General features: G+C 53.6%; 1 protein-coding gene across 13 annotated transcripts in view; it reads left to right on the top strand.

Annotated features, from left to right (window-relative positions):
* Srcin1 (SRC kinase signaling inhibitor 1) overlaps nucleotides 1-16,515 on the top strand; it is a 66,843-nt gene extending 50,328 nt beyond the window's left edge. For 4 of the 13 annotated variants that reach the window (XM_085829594.1, XM_029483827.2, XM_029483828.2 and 1 more), the window contains 7 exons: nucleotides 83-230; nucleotides 505-751; nucleotides 1,187-1,421; nucleotides 3,470-3,624; nucleotides 3,840-3,992; nucleotides 8,306-8,452; nucleotides 14,507-16,515. In XM_085829594.1, the coding sequence (XP_085685720.1) occupies nucleotides 83-230; nucleotides 505-751; nucleotides 1,187-1,421; nucleotides 3,470-3,624; nucleotides 3,840-3,992; nucleotides 8,306-8,452; nucleotides 14,507-14,641 (1,220 nt within the window). In that variant the 3' untranslated portion in view covers nucleotides 14,642-16,515. The other 9 variants (XM_085829598.1, XM_085829597.1, XM_085829592.1 and 6 more) reach the window with 7 other exon arrangements.
* The last annotated feature ends 2,520 nt before the right edge of the window (nucleotides 16,516-19,035 follow it).

Genomic DNA, 19,035 nt, shown 5'->3' on the forward strand with positions numbered 1-19,035 from the left:
TAAGTGTTGGGGGGGGTGTCCCTGCTGTGCCCCAGTTCCTCAGTCTGCCTACCCAGCCAGCTTACTCGCCCTCCCCTCTCAGCTCATTTCCCAGGCCTGCAGAGTAAGATGCGGGTGGTGCTGCGCGTGGAGGTGGAGGCAGTGAAGTTCCTGAAGGAGGAACCTCAACGCCTTGACGGGCTCCTCAAGCGCTGCCGGGGGGTCACTGACACGCTGGCCCAGATCCGAAGGTCACTCTCTACTTGATCTTTAGTTTCCCATGGGGTTACACACTGGGCCCAGACCCCTTATCCTGACTCCTCGGCAGAGATCACTGTGTGCCAGCTAGCTCTGCCCTTCACTTCTGACCCGTGACCCCTGCATGCCTTGGCTTCCCCTCACATACCTCTTTGGGCTCTCCCATCTCTCCTGCAAGTTCCCAGAACCTCCCTGACAACTGCAGGTTCAGTTCCCCTCCTGGGGCTACCACTGCTCATTAGCTGCTCCTCACTCTTCCAACCCTAGGCAAGTGGATGAGGGTATGTGGCCTCCCCCCAACAATCTCCTGAACCAGTCCCCCAAGAAGGTGGCAGCCGAAACCGACTTCAGCAAAGGCTTGGATTTTGAAATACCGCCCCCGAGTCCTCCACTGAATCTCCACGAGCTGAGTGGACCTGCCGAAGGCACCCCTCTCACCCCAAAGAGCAGTAACCCCACCAAAGGCCTGGATGCTTCCAGCAAGAGAAACACGGACAAAGCTGTGTCTGTTGAGGTGATGGGCCAGGGCGGGGCATGAGCTAGGCTCACAGTTCTTGCTGTCACTTGGAATGTCAGGTATTGAAGGAGCACGTGGGCTCTTTTCCTTAGGAGGAGGATCTGAGAAATATTGGTGACATGTACCCTTCTCAATAGAAAGTATACTGTAAAGCTGTACTAACTAGAGCAATATGGTACTTGCATAAACATAAGCTGGGTGGTCAGTGAAACAGAATAGAATGTCCAGAAATAAACCCAATAATGTTGTATCTGATGGGAGTGGCCTCTCTAAGATACAGGGACAAGTGTGTAGCACCCAGTAGGAGGGGCCAAGTCTCATGTAAAGTTCTCCTCTTGTTCTTAACACTAGTGGCTGGAGGAGGGGCTGATCCCAGGAGCTCAGGGGTTCCTGAGCCAGAGTCCTGACCTCAGCTCTGCTTCCCCTCTCAAGGCTGCGGAGAGAGACTGGGAAGAGAAGCGGGCAGCCCTGACCCAGTACAGTGCCAAGGACATCAACCGGCTGCTGGAAGAGACCCAGGCTGAGCTGCTCAAGGCTATCCCTGACCTGGACTGTGCCAGCAAGACCCACCCAGGCCCTGCTCCCACTCCAGACCACAAGCCCCCTAAGGCACCCCATGGTCAGAAGGCAGCTCCCCGGACAGAGCCCAGTGGGAGAAGAGGATCAGGTATGGGGATAAAGTCCTAGAGGTGAAGGAGCCCCATCCTCAGAGCTTGACTTAGGGGGGAAGCACTGGAGAGCGATTGCCATGGTAGCCAGGCTGCCAGAGAATGGGGTGCTAGCCATTAGTAGTCACTGAAGGGACAGGACACAGAATGACAGGGTAAGCTGGGGTCCGTCCAGTTTTCTCCCCTCTGCTCCTGGGAGGCTCATGCAGGGGACAAGAGTACATCCAAGCCCAACATACCTGAGGGAGAGGAAGGATGCTGGATGCTCTGAGGGCAGTATATTGCTGGCCACCATGACAGGGCTGTGACCTCCCAAGCCTGCCAGTGTCGGGAGGCAACATCTGAAAGAGAAGTACTACATCAGTGCTGCCAGCAACCCTGACCGTGAAGAACGCTTCAGGGAGCTCAGAATTTTTATTTTCGTGTGTGTGTGTGTGTGTGTGTGTGTGTGTATGTGTGTGTGTGTGTGTGTGTGTGTACGTGTGTACGTGTGTGTGTGTGTACATGTGTGTGGTGTGTGTATGTATGTGTGTGTGTGTGTGTACGTGTGTGTGTATGTGTGTGTCTGTACATGTGTGTGTATGTGTACGTGTGTGTCTGTACATGTGTGTGTATGTGTGTGTGTACGTGTGTGTATGTGTGTGTGTACGTGTGTGTGGTGTGTGTGTGTGTATGTGTGTGTCTGTACATGTGTGTGTATGTGTGTGTATGTGTGTACATGTGTTTGTGTGTACATGTGTGTGTGTGTGGTGTGTCCCCGTGTATGTCTGTGCACCACGTGTGTGCCTGGTGCCTGAGCAGGCCTGAGAGTGTCACATCCCCTAGAAGAGGAGTTACTGATAGCTGTGAGCCGCCATGTGGGTGCTGGGACTCAAGCCTGGGTCTGGGAGAACAGCCAGTGTGCTCATTTCCTGCGCCATCACGTCAGCCCCTGGATTTTCTTTTTATTTAAAATATCTGTAATTATCTTATTTGTTTGTGCGTGTGTGGATGTGACAGGGGATAACTTGTGGAAATTAATTTTTCTCCTTCCACTGTGGGATCCTGGGATCAAATCCAGGTCATCAGGTTTGCACAGCCGGCCTCTCTAACCTCTGAGTCATTTCTACTGGTCGGGTGAATTTGACAGTGAGACAGGCGCTGACTACATGATGCCTACTGGGTGTCGAGTGTCAGTCTTTCCTAATGATTTTGCATCAGTTGCAGAAGGCAGACACAGTCATTTCCCCTTTACAGAGAGGACAGACTTCACATGGTTATAGAATCTGTCCCAGGCCACATTTCATATGTCCCTAGAACAAAGAGGCTAAGTGCATCTCCTTCCTGTGCCACGCTGGGACTCTCAGAAAGGAGGAGTGCTTTCCACTGGAGCATTAGAAATGAGCAGGCACTTCCCAGCCTGTGAGCTGCTCCTTCCCAGGGCAGCATGCCTGGCAGGGAGCGCAGGGGAGGTGTGGCTTTGGCTGAGCAGGGTCTGTGATGGGTCTTCAAACAGAGCAAGGTTGAGAGGTTGTGGAAGGTGCTGGACTAGGATCTTGGACTATTTGGGTTGGTGGAAAGCCACAGAGAATCAAAGGCAAGGGTGTTATGGTTTGAGTGACCTTTCCATGAGTTGCCATGGAAACCAGGCTGGAGGAAGGCAGGGCCAAGAGCAGGACAGGCTCCTCAGAGAAAGGAGGGAGCTCAGAGTCTGGTGGGGCTGAGGAGCAGCTGTGCCCATGAGACACATTAGAATGACACAGAGGCCCAGGCTTGTGCGTGGGCATGAACCTCGGGAGTCTTAAGGTGCCCAGGCTGGGTCAGCAGCTCCAAGTAAAGGGTCCCCAAGGTGCCTCAGTGTTCCAGGCTCACAGTCAGCACTGAGCGGCTGAGGGCTATTGGAGGAAGAGGGGCTGGGTGTGCCCCTGGCAGGCATGGGGAAATGGAAAGGAATGGGTCCTGCCTTCCTCCCTGCCCTGACCTGAGCTGTCCTCTTGGTCATTTCTGGAGGAGTGAGCACTTGTGGACACTGTGGTGATGGGTTCCTGGGGATCCTCACTGTTTGCAGATGAGCTCACAGTGCCCCGATACCGCACAGAGAAGCCCTCCAAGTCACCCCCGCCACCCCCTCCCCGCCGGAGCTTCCCTTCCTCCCACGGCCTGACCACAACGCGCACTGGAGAAGTGGTGGTCACCAGTAAGAAAGATTCAGCCTTCATCAAGGTACAACTTTCAATTGGTGGGGTTTGGGGGGGACGGGCTTGAGGTGACCTCTGAGAGGGTGGCAGTCAGCCAATGCAACCCAACTTGAGTTGCACCTTGTGTGTTGTTCTGATACCACAGCAGGCTCTGGCAGGGTCAGGGGTGGGTCTTCCTGGCAGGGTGTCACTGCTGGAGGGAGGGAAGGGCCTGGGCTTGATAGGCACCTGTCTTTGCAGAAGGCTGAGTCCGAGGAGCTGGAGGTCCAGAAGCCCCAGGTGAAGCTGCGCCGTGCCGTGTCTGAGGTGGTCCGCCCCGCATCCACGCCGCCCATTATGGCCTCTGCCATCAAGGACGAGGACGACGAGGAGAGGATCATTGCTGAGCTGGAGGTGGGTCACCGCGTGAGACCTCCGCCAGGCCAGGTTCCTGGCCAAGCCTTTGTTAGCCCAGGACCCTTTTTCTTAGCTTCTATTTCTTCTCCACTGTGAACTGGGAAGTGAGTCTAAAACTCGTCCTGGTAGGTTTGAATTTTCATTATATAGTCTCAGATTCTCCCAGGGACCCCCTAAGACTCACTATACTCTGAAAGCCCCAGACTTGCACGATGTTACCGAGACCCCCTCCACCCAGGCAGTCTTCAGCATAGCTCATGCTCCAAACCCCTCAAGCCTCAGTACTCTGAGGTCAGAATCCTGGAGACACTCATGCCAAAGGGCTCAGGCTCTTGCATTAGTACAAGCCACAGCCTGTAGGGTTCCCATAGATCTTTGCCCTATGCCAAAGTCCCTGCATGTCAGGGTCCTTTGGAGGAGAGACTCAGGATGCAGCAGGTCAGTGACCGACCATGGTGAGATGCCAAGGTGTGACTGGAACCCGTGGCCATTCTGGATCACTGTTGCCTAGGCACTCGGCTAGCACCTGGGTCCTCCAAATCTGCCCCTGCCTTCTGCTCCCCAGGTGTTTGAAAGGAGTTCAGTATCTTCCCTTCCCCCCACGCCCCGCCGCCAGCCGATCCCCACCTTGCTGTCCCCCCAGGACATGGGGTCCCCTGGGGGCTCAGCTCTGGGCTCCCCACGGAAGGTAACGGGCCTCTCTGCACCTCTCTCTGCCTGTTCCTCCACAGCCTCCTTTCTGCATCTCTCACGCTAACCCGCTAACACGCCACCCATGCCAGCCCCTCCGCCACAGCCCCAGCTTCACGCCCCGTGGACTCTCACCCTCCTGCACACGCCAAGGGCAGCCCACAACTACACAATCTGTTCCCTCCTCGAGGTTTCTGGTGTCGGGGGTGGGGGTGGGGTCCTTCCTTGGAGACTGCAACCTGGGTATTTGGTGTGACCCGGGAATTCTCTTACAGGCCAGCTTCTGTCTGGCTCTTGAGTGTTTTGCTCCCATTAATGGCCTGGGTTTAGGCTGGATCCAAAGCCTGTGAGTTGTCTTGGGGCCAAGATGGGAATTTGGATCTTGTTCAGGAACCGCCGTAGGGTCCAGCTCAATCTGACCTTGTCTCGAGAGCTTGCCTGATACTTGCCTTCTCTACCCTGCTCTGCTGCACATGCCAGGGACTGGGCTCAGGGCTCGGCCTCTCCCACTGGGGAGTCAGGGACAGACCAGCGAGATGGCTTTCTTAAACCTCTCCCTGCCCTGTGGCCATTCTTGCCTCCACCCTGCCACTGCGGTCAGGGAGCTTGGAATGAGAGAAGCCATGGCCTTCCCTGGCTGCTGGTTTTCTCTTTCGGCATTGGGGTGTTCTCTCTAACTTCAGCCTTTGCTGCTGTCCTGCTGCGCTTATTTCCTTGTGGGAATGTGGGGGGTGGGCCTGCTGTCTGCGCTCCAGGGGCCTGTGCTTGAGGAGGGCGGGGGTGGAGGAAGGTCTAGACATCTCTCCCTCTGCGCTGCCAGGTTGGGGTAAGAGGACCTCAGTTCTCAACTTCTCATGCACACACACGCCCTCCCTTTCCTTGTGTGATTCTTCCCAACCCACAATGAGGTCCGTGATGGCGGCCACCAGCATTGTGGCCCGGCTTGAGGCCGGGTGGTCTTTGGTTACCTGGCGAGGGAGCAGACAGGCATCAGAAGGTGGACAGTGCTGTGTGCAGCCCCTGGGAGTCTTCAGGGGCTGAGCGGTGTGAAAGGGACACTTCCTGACGGGCTTTGTCCTCAGCACCCAGCTCTGCTCCTTTCTGGTTCTGAGACTCAGTTTTGAGGGGACCCAGCAGGCCAGGCCCTTTGCCTGGTTTCCCCTTCTGCATCCTGAGATGCTGTCAGGTGGAAGAGCCTGTCGAGCCGGGGGGCCCTCCCTGCCTTCTCTGTGTGCACCCCATTTCCAGGTAAGCAGTGGTAGGGCTGGGTGGTTTGCCTTGGGAGGTGGAGGAGGAGGGGGTATCAGCTTGTTTAGTGAAAAGAGCACGGGACTTGAACTCAGGCTGTCTGGGTTCAAATCCTGGCTCTGCTGCTAACGAGCTGAAGGTTGGACAAGGTGTGAGTCATATGCTGCTCCTTACCTGTGAAGAGGGGACAGGGAGAGTGACAGTCATTTCATGGGTTACAGAAAAGCATTGAAGATGAAGACATGAGCTGTAATGTCTGCCATGGGCTGGTACTTAGAGTTTGGGCAGAATTCACTCAGGTTCACAGGGCCCTTGAGGACTCTGGACCTTGCTTGGCCAGAACCAGAGCTAAGGTGCTCACACAGAAATGGGTGCCTAGCTGGAAAACTGCCCAGTGTATGAGGCCGAGGAACTGGCCAGTGCCAAGCTCCACCTCTTCAAAGCTGAGTTCACTGGGATGGGGCTCACAGGTTGAGACCAGGAGTCCCAGATGAGGATGATGGCCCATCCTTGAGATAGAAACCAGTATGGTCGTACGACTGAAGTCGCAGTTCAACCAGTAGCTTGTATTTGCTCAAATGATACCAGACACTTACTTAGTAGAGCGTCCTCACTGGTTAACTTGCTGCACCGCCCACGTTACTGTTCTGTAGTCCCTGGGAGGAAACCTAAGATTTGCTCCCAAGTGTAACCTGGGCAGTGGGGAAGGAACACATCTTATGCTTCTGCAGGAAGCAGGAGGCTGCGGGTTAGTAGGGATGGAAAGACACCTGCGCTCTGGGCTCAGCTTTGTCCCCAGCATATTGGGTGACATCATCAGGGTGCTCCTTGACTCAGTTTCCCCACCTGGGAGAGGAAGGCAGTGGGGCTCATCTCTCTCTCAGCCTCACCCCAGCTAAGGATTCCTTCAGCGGGGATCATATTCTTGCCCATTTTCTGTTCCTACAGGCTGCCTCAGGGCCCAGGGACTTCTGTGTCCCTCAAATCATCTTGACAGAATGCACTTCCAGCTCTCCCACTTTGCCAGAGATCACCTTAGAGGAACTGGGTCCCAGGACAGTTCCCACACCCAGACCCCGGACCCTGGTTGGCAGTGGGAAGGCTTGGAATGGCCCCCAGGCCTTGCTGGGATTAGTGGCTGAGACACTCTGGTCTAGGAGCAGCTCAGTGCCCGGAAAGGAGCCAGCACTTCTACAGAGGCCTCACAGTGTGGAGGCCAGCGTTCTCTGTCTTTGGGGACCGTCCTCGGATGAGACTCGGAAGACTTTTCCTGTTGAGAGCCACTCAGAGGAGACCCCTCACGACTCTGGATGTGACACGCAAGCTTGCAGTAGGGGACCGCAGGCCATCAACTCAGGCAGTACAGTACAGGATGCTACCTTACTACGTATGGACAGCCTGGAGGAGACTCTCCAGGAACTAGAAACCACCCTGAGTGAGATGGGCGTCAAGTCGACGATGACGACCATGACGTGTCCAGGCATCCCCCAGCCCCTACGTCCCCACCCCCAGGTGGCTGCCATCCCCTTCTTCTCCCTGCTGCCTTCCTGCTCCAGGCTCTGGGTCTGCAGAGTGGAAGAGTGGGGCCGCAGAAGCTCTGCCCACCTCCCTCATCTCACTGTCTGAATTTCAGTCTACCATGCTCTGGGAGCCTTCGTCCAGGCCAAGGCCTATGGGCAGAGCCAGGGGCGGCCGGGAAGCCGGCCCACCCAGGACTCAGCTCTGCTGCCCGGCGGCCATGAACCAAGTGGGCTCTGTCCCTGTCTGCTCTCTGTAAGCCGGAGAATAAAGCTTTCTCCTCTTCTCCACCCCCTTCCCCCTTCCTGTCTCTGTCTCTTTCTGTCCCTGTCATATCTCTGCTTGCGCCTTTGGGTCCCCCCTAGGGAAGGACTGTACATGAAAGAGTGACTATAGGAAGCTAGATATACACAGCTCTGGGGGAGATTTCTCTTCTTACCTCCTACTCTGGGGGTGATGTGGACCTACCTGGGGGTGCTCTCTTATTAGAGTCCCCCCTCCAATTCCAACTTGGTCTCCTGGACCAGGATGGAATCCTCTGCTGGGAATTGAGTTGCGCTGGCGCCTTCCCTGTGGAAGCAGGCTTCCTAGGAAGGTACAGCCGCCTCTGGACCACTCAGGATAAGTGAGTTCTTACCCAGAACAGGGCCTAGCCTGATCATCTCCTGCAGGGAGGCCATGACCCTGAGCTCAGAAGGAACTTAAGTCTTAGATGGTTATGTAGAGTCAGGGAGGAGTCTCCAGGCCTCCATGGGCCTACTTAAGGAGGTCCTAACCCCAGAGACACCCCCTCCCCTAATGCTTGAAGTTCCACACCGGACTGTCCTACCCCAGCCCTGTCTCTCTTTCCACAGAGTGGTGGTGGCAGTGTGCCACCCATGAAGGTGGTGACTCCCGGAGCCTCACGGCTGAAGGCGGCCCAGGGCCCAGCAGGCAGCCCTGATAAAGGCAAACATGGCAAGCAACGAACGGAATACATGAGGATCCAGGCCCAGCAGCAGGTGAGGGTGGACTTCCAGGCACCCAGGCCCCTGGAGGGTCATACACCAAGGCTATGCTATATGCCACTGTCTTAATGATAGTCCTGAGTCTTTTGATTCTCCTCTTGTCATGATGCCCTCCTTTTTTTTTTTTTTTTTTTTCTTCTCGTGAGCCTAGTGCTTTGGATATGGTATAGACACGAGTCCCTGAATTCATAGCCAGTCTCCTGCTCAGGGGTAGAGGAGCCTCACCCCCTGCCTGTGCAGGGCCTGCCCTGTACAGATTCACTCCCTGCCCCAGTGGTTGGGTCACTTCTGCAGCCTGCACCACAGCTGTCTTACCTCTGTTCTTGGGCACCTCGCCCACCTGTTTCACACCTTTTCGTCCTCCCTCAGGTCAGGAAGAAGCCGTTTGAGCATGCATGTTTCAGTGACAGGTTGGGGACTCACAGCCTGTAATACCCATCGGGTGTGGTCAGGACCCCGCTGATGTAATAAGCCACTTGGATGTGTAGGTTTGGAGTTGACAGAATTCACCCATGCTGCCTAGGGCCCTGGAGCCTGCTCATGAGGTCTGCCTGGTCAGAGAGTAGAGGAGGGTCCTGGATGTAGCTATTGCGAGCCCCTCAGTACACACACTGAGTTCAAAACCTCTCCTGAGTAGCTAGCTCTTATGTGCCAGACCTGTTTGGGGTCTCAGGTAGGCCTTGTTCTGTCTAAATAGAGATCCAAAGCTCAGAGGTATAAGGTTAGGGATGGTTAAGGCTTGCCACAAGGATCAGCTCAGAGCAGGAAAAAGATCTCCCAGACCTGCATAGCAAATGACATTAGAGCCAAGCCAAGACTTAGCTATCTTAAAATCTTAAAACGGCTTCCACCACAGGCCCCAGATAGCCCTGGGCAACCTTGTCTACCTGTTGGCTCCTAGGAAGACAAACATTCAGTTGACCCCAGCTTTAATTTCGCAGCCCCTACTTTCTCGTGGTCCCCAGGCTCACCCACTGAGACCCGTCCCCCCAGTTCTCTTCTGGGGTGCTAGGGGGTCCCCTCATTTCATGCCCAGAAAAGCAGTTGGTAGCTATGGAATATTTACCATGCTTATGCCTGATTCTGTGCAGTCAAGACCCCACACCACCACCACCACCCACCAAGGCAGTTACACATCACCACCCTTGTCCTGTTTTCTGGCTCCTTCGAAACCCAGGCCCTGCTACCTGCTGCTCTGTGGATCAGCTTCATATATTCTGGGCCTGACCCTTCTCCTCAGCCTTCCTGCCTCCCTATAGGGAGTGGCAAGACCGCCAAAGCCACACTAGCTCCTCCTTACCTCTGGGTAACGGGGCTGTTTAGCGATTGCCCCCCATCTATGCTGCTTGTAGCCCCTCTCTGGCTTGGTAACCCCCCACTCTTACTTATATCAGCCCCTCCCCATCCTGGGTCCATCTTGAACCTCAGAAGCTTGTATGATGCTTCAAGCTGGACAGTGCATCTTCTTGTACGCCTGTAGCCCAAGAGTAGTTCTCTGTGGAGGAAAATCTACTGGAGACCATTGTCCTCCCACCACAGGCCCTTGGATGCTGAGATGGGATCCAAGGTTCCGGAGCCTTGGGAGGGAGGAATATGGAGCGATGAGGGAGGAAGGGGACGCCCAGCCAGATCAGCCAAATCAGGTGTCACAGCCTGATCAGCCGCATACCTGGCTCCTTTCTGCTCCATCTTTACGCGGCCTGCCTGGCCACTGAGGGAGCCCTCTCCTCCAGCCCAGTTCAGTGTCCCAGTTCCTCCATTGTCTAAAGGTGAGAGCATCTCCAGGTGTAGGAAGCACCACGCAGCCCCCAAAACCCACAGCTCCTGGACTGCACTGGGCCCTTTCTGCTCCTCCCCACCCCAGGATGGATCCCAACCCACCCTATTGCCCTTTGCCAGCCATTCCTGTCACCTGTGCTATGCCAGGGTCTGTCAGCTTTCTGATGAATCGAGACATGTTTCGTAGGTCATTTAAAAAATAATAAAGAAAACAATAAAGGAACTGGTGTGGGGAGGTTTGGACCAGTGGAGGATTGTCTGTCTAATAGGGGGAGGTCCTGGGTTTGATCCCCTAGCACTGTAGAAAAACCAAACAAAAAATTAAAAAGCAACAACAACAACAACAATGTAGTGTCACCACCAAAATGTGTGGTCTCCTAAGGTCATCTGTGACTGCTGTAAACTTTTATCGGTTTTCTAAGACCTGTGAGGACTTTCTAAAATGCGTATTTGATGAATGCTCAGACACATCACAGTTTAAAGTCTATGCCCACAAAGCCCAGCTTGAATCTCTTCAGGGCTGTCCAGTCTACACAGCTGGTTCTCCGTTAGGCTCGGAGCCAACACGTACACATGTTCAGTCCACCTGTGTCGCTAAGACAAGCTCTGACTCAGTTTCCCAGGCAGACCTTGGCTTGGATTCTGCCTCAGCAGCCCAAGTAGGTGGGATGACAGGTCTGTGGCACTGGACCTGGCCTCAGAGCTCTGATGTCAATGAGATTAAGAGAACTAGACATGGTGGGGACCTGGGAAGTGTAGGAAGAAAATTCCAAGACGGGAGTGCATTACAATGGACACGACAGAGGCCTGGAGATGATAGGAAGAGCCCTTGAACGTTGTTTGTAGGATTGCTGGTAGGTGAGGTGGGGACTGGGTTCCATCTTGTCACCTAGAGGTGAGGGACCAAGGGCTTGGTGTAGACAAGGAGCTCTGGAGGCCAGCCACTTACTCTGTCTTTCAGTGCCTCTCGTGAAGGAGCCTTTAGTGAAGGAATCACCAGAGTTGCTGAGGGGATGACGTTAGTGCTGAGACCAGAGAGTAATGGTAGCTGGAGCTGTGGGCACAATAGGGGGAAGACTGGGGGTAACAGGAGAATGCTGTTCCTGTTAGTCCCTGGATGGATGGTCACCAGAAATGACCTGGCTAAGGCAATCAGCTGGGTATGAGACTCCAGCTTGACTTAACCCCATTTGGAACTGTGGGTCAGGGCCTGGAGGGAGAGCAGATATGCCATGGTCTAGCGGCATGCCGCCATGGCCCCTGGGTCCATGAGTATCCCACTTCTCCCAGAGGAGAGCAGAGTCTCTCTGAGGCTTCTGCTTCATCACAAAGCTGGGAAGTTCTGCTTTCTCTTATCAGAATCAAGACCCATGGTGTGTGTAGGGAGGACTTGGACAGACGGCTCAGTGGTGAAGAGCAATTGCTACTCTTACAGAGGACCCCCGTTCAGTTCCCAGCACCCACACAGTGGCTCACACCTACCTGTGGCTCCAATTGCAGGGGATCTGATACCCTCTTCTGAACTCCATAGTACTGGGCATGGATGTGGTGCACAGGCATACATGCTGGCAAAACGCACATACACATAAAATAAATACATCTTAAAAAAACAAACAAACAAACAAAACAAAACAAAACAGAAAGAAACCAAACCACCCATCGTCAGGTGAGGTGACATGGAAGTGACAGAAACTCCTCAGACCAGGGACTCTGGGCAGCATAGAGTCGCCTTAACTGTTCCCTTTGCTTCAGCAAATCTTGTATGGAGCTACAGCCAGGGAGTCCCCAGATGAATGGAAGCTGGCTTTTTGCTTGTTTTGTTTTGTTTTGTTTTCAAGACAGGGTTTCTCTGTGTAGGCTGTCCTGGGACTAACTCTGTAGACCAGGCTGGCCTGGAACTCACAGAGATCCACCTGCCTCTGCCTCCCTAGTGCTGGGATTAAGGGCATGCGCCACCACTGCCCATCTTAATATTTCATTCATGTGCATGTGTGTGAGCCTGAGTGAGCGCATATGCACCCGTCAGCACATGTGTGCAGGAGAGGGCATGAGACCCCTCAGGCTAGAGTTACAGGTGGTTGTGAGCAGCCGTGTGGGTGCCGGGAACTGAACCCAGGTCCTCTGCCAGAGTAGCAAGCACTCTTAACCACTGAGCCATCCCTCCAGCTCAGAGAAATAACTAAGCGGAAGACCCTAAGGTGGTGGCAAAAGGGATGGGGTGGGGGCAGCAGGCTGAACCCAAAGCGAGTGGCAGAGAACACTTAGTCACCTGTGTTATGAGTTTATCCCCAGGCCCAGGTACTCCTGTTGTCGAGGGCGAGCAGGGTCACCCCTGGCCCGTGGCGATGGAACAGAATGCCGTGGGGTAGGACACTGACAGTAGAGGAGACACTACTGAATCCACATGCTTGCTTGAGACTCTCCTGAAGGGGAGACAGTGGCTGCCAGCCGCAGCTCGGGAAAGCCTATATAAATATCAGATGGGCCACTTGATACCTGCTTGATCTCAGGAACCTCAGGGGGGTCACTGGAGCCACACAGTTCTCTTTTTCTTCTTCTTCTTCTTCTTCTTCTTCTTCTTCTTCTTCTTCTTCTTCTTCTTCTTCTTCTTCTTCTTCTTCTTCTTCTTCTCCTTCTCCTTCTCCTTCTCCTCCTCCTCCTCCTCCTCCTCCTCCTCCTCCTCCTCCTCCTCCTTCCCCTCCGCCCCCCCCTTCTTCTTTTGTGTAGTCTTGGCTGTCACCTGGAACTCACTCTGTAGACCAGGCTGGCCTTGAACTCAAGAGATCCATCTGCCTCTGCTTCCTGAGTGCTGGGATTAAAGGCGTGCACCACCACTGCTCGGCTCCCTCTTTTTCTTTAACATGGCTTTTGTTGTTTATTTGGTTTGGTTTGTTGAGACAGAGTCTCACTAAGTAGCCCAAAGCTGGGCTGGAATCAGCCTTAGATTTTCCAGAATTACAGGCATCACTACAACAGGATTTTTGCTTTGCTTTGTTTTATTGTTTTCCATTTTATGTGAGTTGCTGTTTTTCCTGCGTGTCTGTCTGTGTGACGGTCTCAGGTACTTTAGAGCTAGAGTTACAGGCAGTTGTGAGCTGCCATGTGGGCGGTGAGAATTGAACCCGGGTCCTCTGGAAGAGCAGTCAGTACTCCTAACCGCTGAGCCATCTCTCCAGCCTTTGTTCTGTTTTTTGTTTTTTGTTTTTTGTTTTTTTTAATCAAGGCTGTTTATTCATTTATCACACTGATAGCTAAACTCTAGGTGAGTCCCTGGTCACAGCTACAGACTTCGAGGCTGCCTGACTTGTGTGTCATCATTCCCCAGTGGTGACACCTGCTTAAAATGCACAGTCCCACCCCAAAAGTAGAGATGACTCTGGAAGGACTCCCTGGAATGTGACACATGCCACAGAATGTACCCTGGAGATGACACAGGTGGTTCTTAAGCCATACCTTGGAGGCCATGGCTCCAAAGAACAAACCTGGGGGACAAATATAAAAGAAGTAAGGAGAGTGTGTGCACGCGTGCGCACAGGGCATTCTGACTGGGAGGCACACCTGGAGCACGGCTTGTCCCTCAGAGAATGGTCTCCAGCTACCTTAGGGGCACGTGGGACTGGGGTGGGGGAGGGGCATGAACAGGGAGGGCCACAGTGGGGATCCCTGAACTGGGAGGGATGCTGGTGGTAGCAGGTGGCTACTCCCAGTTCCCAGATGGGGCTAGCTCATTCCAGCTTAGACCAGGGGCCTTCTGGTGAGGACTGGTCTCCCACAGAGGTCAGAGGCAGGACTTTTACTGCTGGGCTGAGCTACTGACCCCATCTGCCCTGGCTTTAGATGCGTCCCTGTTGCTACTAACCATACACTTCTTCTCCCTCCCTCACCCGCCCTTCCACCCCCTGTCCCCTCTGCCTGTCCTGGGCTGGGTCTCTCTGGTGTCTCTTCTGTCTTCTGTCTTTTCTCTCTCAGTAACCATGGACTGAACCCCCCCTCCCCACTCTGCTTTCCAGGCCTTTGATCCAAACCCATGGCTCCCCTCAACCTTCTTTGTGCCGCACTGCCAACACACTTCCCCACCCTGTGGTCCCCCCCCTCCCCCTAGTTCAGAGGAGCACTCTCTCCAGCCGCCCCGCCCCCTCTGGTTCTCGCTTTTGCAGTTAATTGTCTCTCGGATTGTGGAGTTTCCCCATTTTTCAACACTTCAGCCAGGAGCCAGCATGGAGGCTCTCCTTTACTCTCTCTGACCCCTGACCCCTGTTTTTGTTCCAGGCCACTAAACCATCTAAAGAGGTGAGCGGTCCGAATGAGACCTCAAGCCCCGGCTCAGAAAAGCCCTCTGGTTCCAGAACCTCCATCCCTGTATTGACTTCCTTTGGGGCAAGGAATTCTTCCATCTCCTTCTAGAAGCCCCTCATGCCACCACCCCAGCCCGCCCCTCCCATACTCCCGCCATCGTCCCTCCTTCCTTTCATGCCCGCTCTACCCTGCCCACTCTCACGCCTGAAGGGTTGCAGGGGGCATGGCCCTTCGCCCTCTCATCTCCTCTTGGTGTTTTTGGTTTTTTAAGCGATTTCCTTTAATTATCTTTCTTTTCCTTTTTTTCTTTTTTCTTTTTTAAAGAGCAAAAGAGAAAGCTAAAAACCAAACACACCAACTTCCCCTGACTTCCGGTACCCTAGCGGCCTCTGCTCCGCCCACTTCCTGTCATCTTCTTCCCCTCTGCTCTTTCACCCTCCTCCCCTCCCCTCCCCCCCAAGTCCATCCAAAGTTCCCACCTCCTCTAACTTCCCAAGAACACTTGGAACAAACTCTGAGCCACGGAGACTTGGAGCGGAGCGAGGCCCCCCCTCCCGTTACTGGGTTCCTTCCTGGAGGAACAGATGGACAAGGACTGACCCAGCATCAGGCTGGACAATGGACAAGGGAGACCCTGGCCTTGGAGACGCCCCACTGTCTGTCCAGCCTTCGAAGAGACAGAACTCTGCTGCTGGCCTGTGGTTTTTCTTTCGAACCAGGGTGGGCCTGGAAGCAGGCCTAGCTGGAGGGGATCCCCAGAGAAGAGGCCAAGGCTGGGTGTGAGGAGGGAAAAGGGGGACCCTAGGTGCCAGGGGAGAAGCCGGCTCGCTGCTGCTCAGTGTCCGGCTGGTGCTAGCAACAGATGGAAGGAGGTCCCCAGGACACCTGTTACGGAAGGTGCTTCTGGGGACAGCCTGCCCCTGGGGATCTGCCTTGGGAGAGGGCAGTTCTGAGAGGGGCATCTGGTACTTTTAGTTCCCTAATTTAGCACTTTAAATGCCATTAACTTATTTTATGGGGGTGGGGTGGGGAAGATGGAAGGGCCTAGAAACATGTTTGGAGGGTGGGAAGGGTCTGGTTTGAGGGATACAGGGAGAAGGGAAGGTGGGTGCAGTAAAGTCTCTGACCCCTAGAGGGCGCAACGTGACCTTCAGCCAGCCTCTATGATTTGAGGGTTTTCAGGGAAGGCATGAGATGCGACTTGCCGGTGGGGATCTGGTGACCACTTGTCAGGTGTTTGAGGGTCCCCAAGGCAGAAGAGCCAGTTAGTACTCCAGTCTGGATACCTTGCAGGGGCCCTGCACAGGACAGACTGGCTTTGAATGGGTCCAGGAGTCTAAGGGAGAGGCTGACTTGGTTCTGGCCTCGCCCCCAGCCGGTACAGTGGGGCCAGAGCAAGAAAGAAGAAGATCGGAAGGGTGGAGGGGCTTCCCTTTGGAGCACAAAGCAATGTAAGCACAGAGGTGTGGTCTTGGGACCAGTCCCACAGTAAGCACAGAGAGGAGCCATTGAAGGGACAGAACCCCAGGACCCTGGCGCCCAGCAGGGGAAAGCCAAGCGGCAGCTGTTGAGGGTTTGGGTTGGGAGGGAAAACTGGGTTGTGTTTCCTTTCTTTGATTTTATTTATTTTTATTTATTTCTATTTGTTTTGTTAGTTTGCTCTTGTTTTCTAGCTTTGGGTCATTTTTGTACTAAGGCAAACAAGCCTTTTTGAAAAATAACAAAAGAAGAAGAAAAAAATCCCTCCCAGAAAAAAACTAAAAACAAAACAAAAAACAAAAAAAACCCTAAAAAATAGTTAAAAAAAAAAAAAAAGGACCTCACAATGATGCAATTACTTTTAATTGCAAGCAACTCTTTACATTTAAGTGAAGTGTCTTAACATTTTATATTGTTTTAAAAATATATTTACATATTATATATATATAATATACGTAATATAAATATATATAAATATTTAAAAAAGAAAAAAAAAAGAAAACCACAGCACACTCTCCCTGGCCGCTGTCTGGCAGGGGAGGGGCTGGGGACAGGCGTGTGGCCTGGTTTCTGTAGTCCCTGTGGAGCAGTTTGGTTTGATTTGGCTGTACAGAGACCCCTGGCTTGGGAGGGGAGGGGGAGGGGCCCCTCCACTCCATTTCTCTTTGCTTGCTACTCTTTGCTTGCCCCCACACCCGCTCAGCCCTGAGACCTGAGTGTGCACCCCTCCGTCATTGTCCTGAGTTGAGTGTCCTTTGTGGAGAGACAGGGAGGTGGAGGACGTGACTATTCATGCAGGGGCTGCCCCACGAGCTCAGGCAAGGCCCGCGTGGGCTTTGCGTAGTTCTAGTTCTTCAATTTGATTCCTGCGCGTGTGTGTCCTGAAAGGAATTTGTATGGGATTGTGTGCAGCCTCTGTGTGTGTGTGTGTGTGTGTGCACACGCTGGCACGAGCCTACATAACTTGTGTGCACATGCATGGGTTGTGTGTGCATAGGCAAAATGTGATATTGTATGTGTGAAGCCTTGTACATGTATGTGAATGTGACCTGCCTGGTATCAATATGATTGCATGAGGAGAGCCTTGGGAGTAAGGACATGTGTGATGTGTGTGGACACACCTGGCTGTTCATGTGAGGACCACATAGGGATGGGTTCAGATAACGTCAGCTGTGGGTATGGTTGTATGCAGGTGCAGGCAGGCGTGTGAGAGGGTCTCTCTGTGTGTGAGTACTTGTGTGCATGTGTGTGTTCCATCATCCCTGCACCACTCGCCCGGCTCCCCTCCCAAGCTCCCCACCCCACCCGTCTTCTCAAAGCCCACAGCACGTCAATCCCCTCCCCCACCCCCAGCTGCATGCGCCTCGACGCTATCCATCAGTGTGTGCTTGACAAGAGAAACTGCCACATCGGGGGACCCTGTACCTGGTCCCCTCACCCCTGCCCGCTGTGCTGTGATACTCGCATGGGGGGTTCTCTCTGGCCCCTTCCACAATATACTCTCTTCCCCAGGGGCCTCGGGCCAAGGCTCTGAGTGAGGTCCCAAGCGGGGCCCCCCAAGGCCAGCCCGGCTCCACACCCACCCGTCCACCCTGTAGGGCCTGTGTTGGTGTAGAAGTGATGGCGTCTGTGGATATTGTGACCTCTGTCAGTGTAACTTGACGATTTCTAAATGGAAAGGGTTGCTGTGTTTTCTGTCTCTTTTTTAATGTCCTTCCTTTCTTCCAGACCTCCCCGCTCTCTTCCCGTCCCTTTTGGTTTTTCTAGCCGAGTGTTGGGGCTTTAATAAAACTTGTTTCTTTTTTCTCTCCTGGATCTTCTTCCTGTGGGCTGTGCCTGGTTATTTCACTGGGGCATGGAAGGAAGTGGGGTGAACAGCAGAGGGGTGGGGACTCTGAAGCCAGCATGCCTTGAGTTAGAGGGCATGACACAGAGAAGGGACAGACAGGGCCGGAAGCACTTGATTCCTGCTACCATGGGGAAGGACACCGCAAGCGCCTTTTTTTATTTTTTTGGAATTTTGAGACAGGGTTTCTCTGTGTAGCCCTGGCTGTCCTGGAACTGGCTCTGTAGACCAAGCTGGCCTTGACTCAAAGATCCACTACCTTCCTCTATATGTGTTACCATGCCCAGCTAACTCCACTAATTCCAAAGAGTCAGCTCCAGGCTGGACGTCACAGAAGAGGCTCCATCTCGTCCCCCATGACCGCCAGTGAGTTAGATCCTGGGCATCTTTCCTGTGTCACAGAACCAGAGATCTCTAAACTCACAGTTTGAATTCAGCTCCACCGGGCCCCAGTGCCCAGCTCTTGAAGGTCAGATTACCTGGAGCACTGCGTTGTTGGGTTTCATCCTCTGGCCCACCAGGAGGGATAGCCCCTGATGTATACTCCATCACTTTCAGACTCCTGGAACTAACAGAAACTTACATGAAATAAATGAAACAAATGTGCAGTGAAATGTACCTGCTACCCACAGTGTGCAGAGCATGGGCCAGATGTCCCACTCAGGGTTTCAGAAAGCCTCAATTCAAGAATTCTGAAGGTCTTGCCACAGTTCCCACTCCTTCTGTCTTTGAGACTTCCTATATTCTTGGGTGAGTTACCAGATCTACCCGTCTGTCCTTGGTCACCTCTGTCCCATGGGGAGGCAGGGTCCTGAAAGTACACACTCCCAGCCATTTTTGGAATCCTTAGCATCATTCTCTAACAGCCACTAGCGCACCTGCTCACTGCTGCATGAGTCACCTCCAGCCATTGCCCTGAGTCAGACCTCAGTCTACCTAGAGGCTATTCCTGTGACTTTGAGAATGTCAGCAGGTCGTTGTCAATTTCCTGTAGTATTCCTGGAAAACAAGAGAGCAGCCAACCCCCTCCTCCTCACCCCTCCCCTGACATTTTTAAAACGGAGAACAAACATAGCGTCACCTGCATGCCAGAGATCGTGCCAGGCACAACCCTCACCCCCCGAGTAACTCCCGAATAGATCTCCTTGCTGCTGTGCCTAGGTAACCCCAGGGCCAA

Source organism: Mus caroli, unplaced genomic scaffold (genome assembly GCF_978045245.1).
Source record: "Mus caroli unplaced genomic scaffold, Mus_caroli_1 scaffold_13, whole genome shotgun sequence".
NCBI lineage: Eukaryota > Metazoa > Chordata > Mammalia > Rodentia > Muridae > Mus > Mus caroli.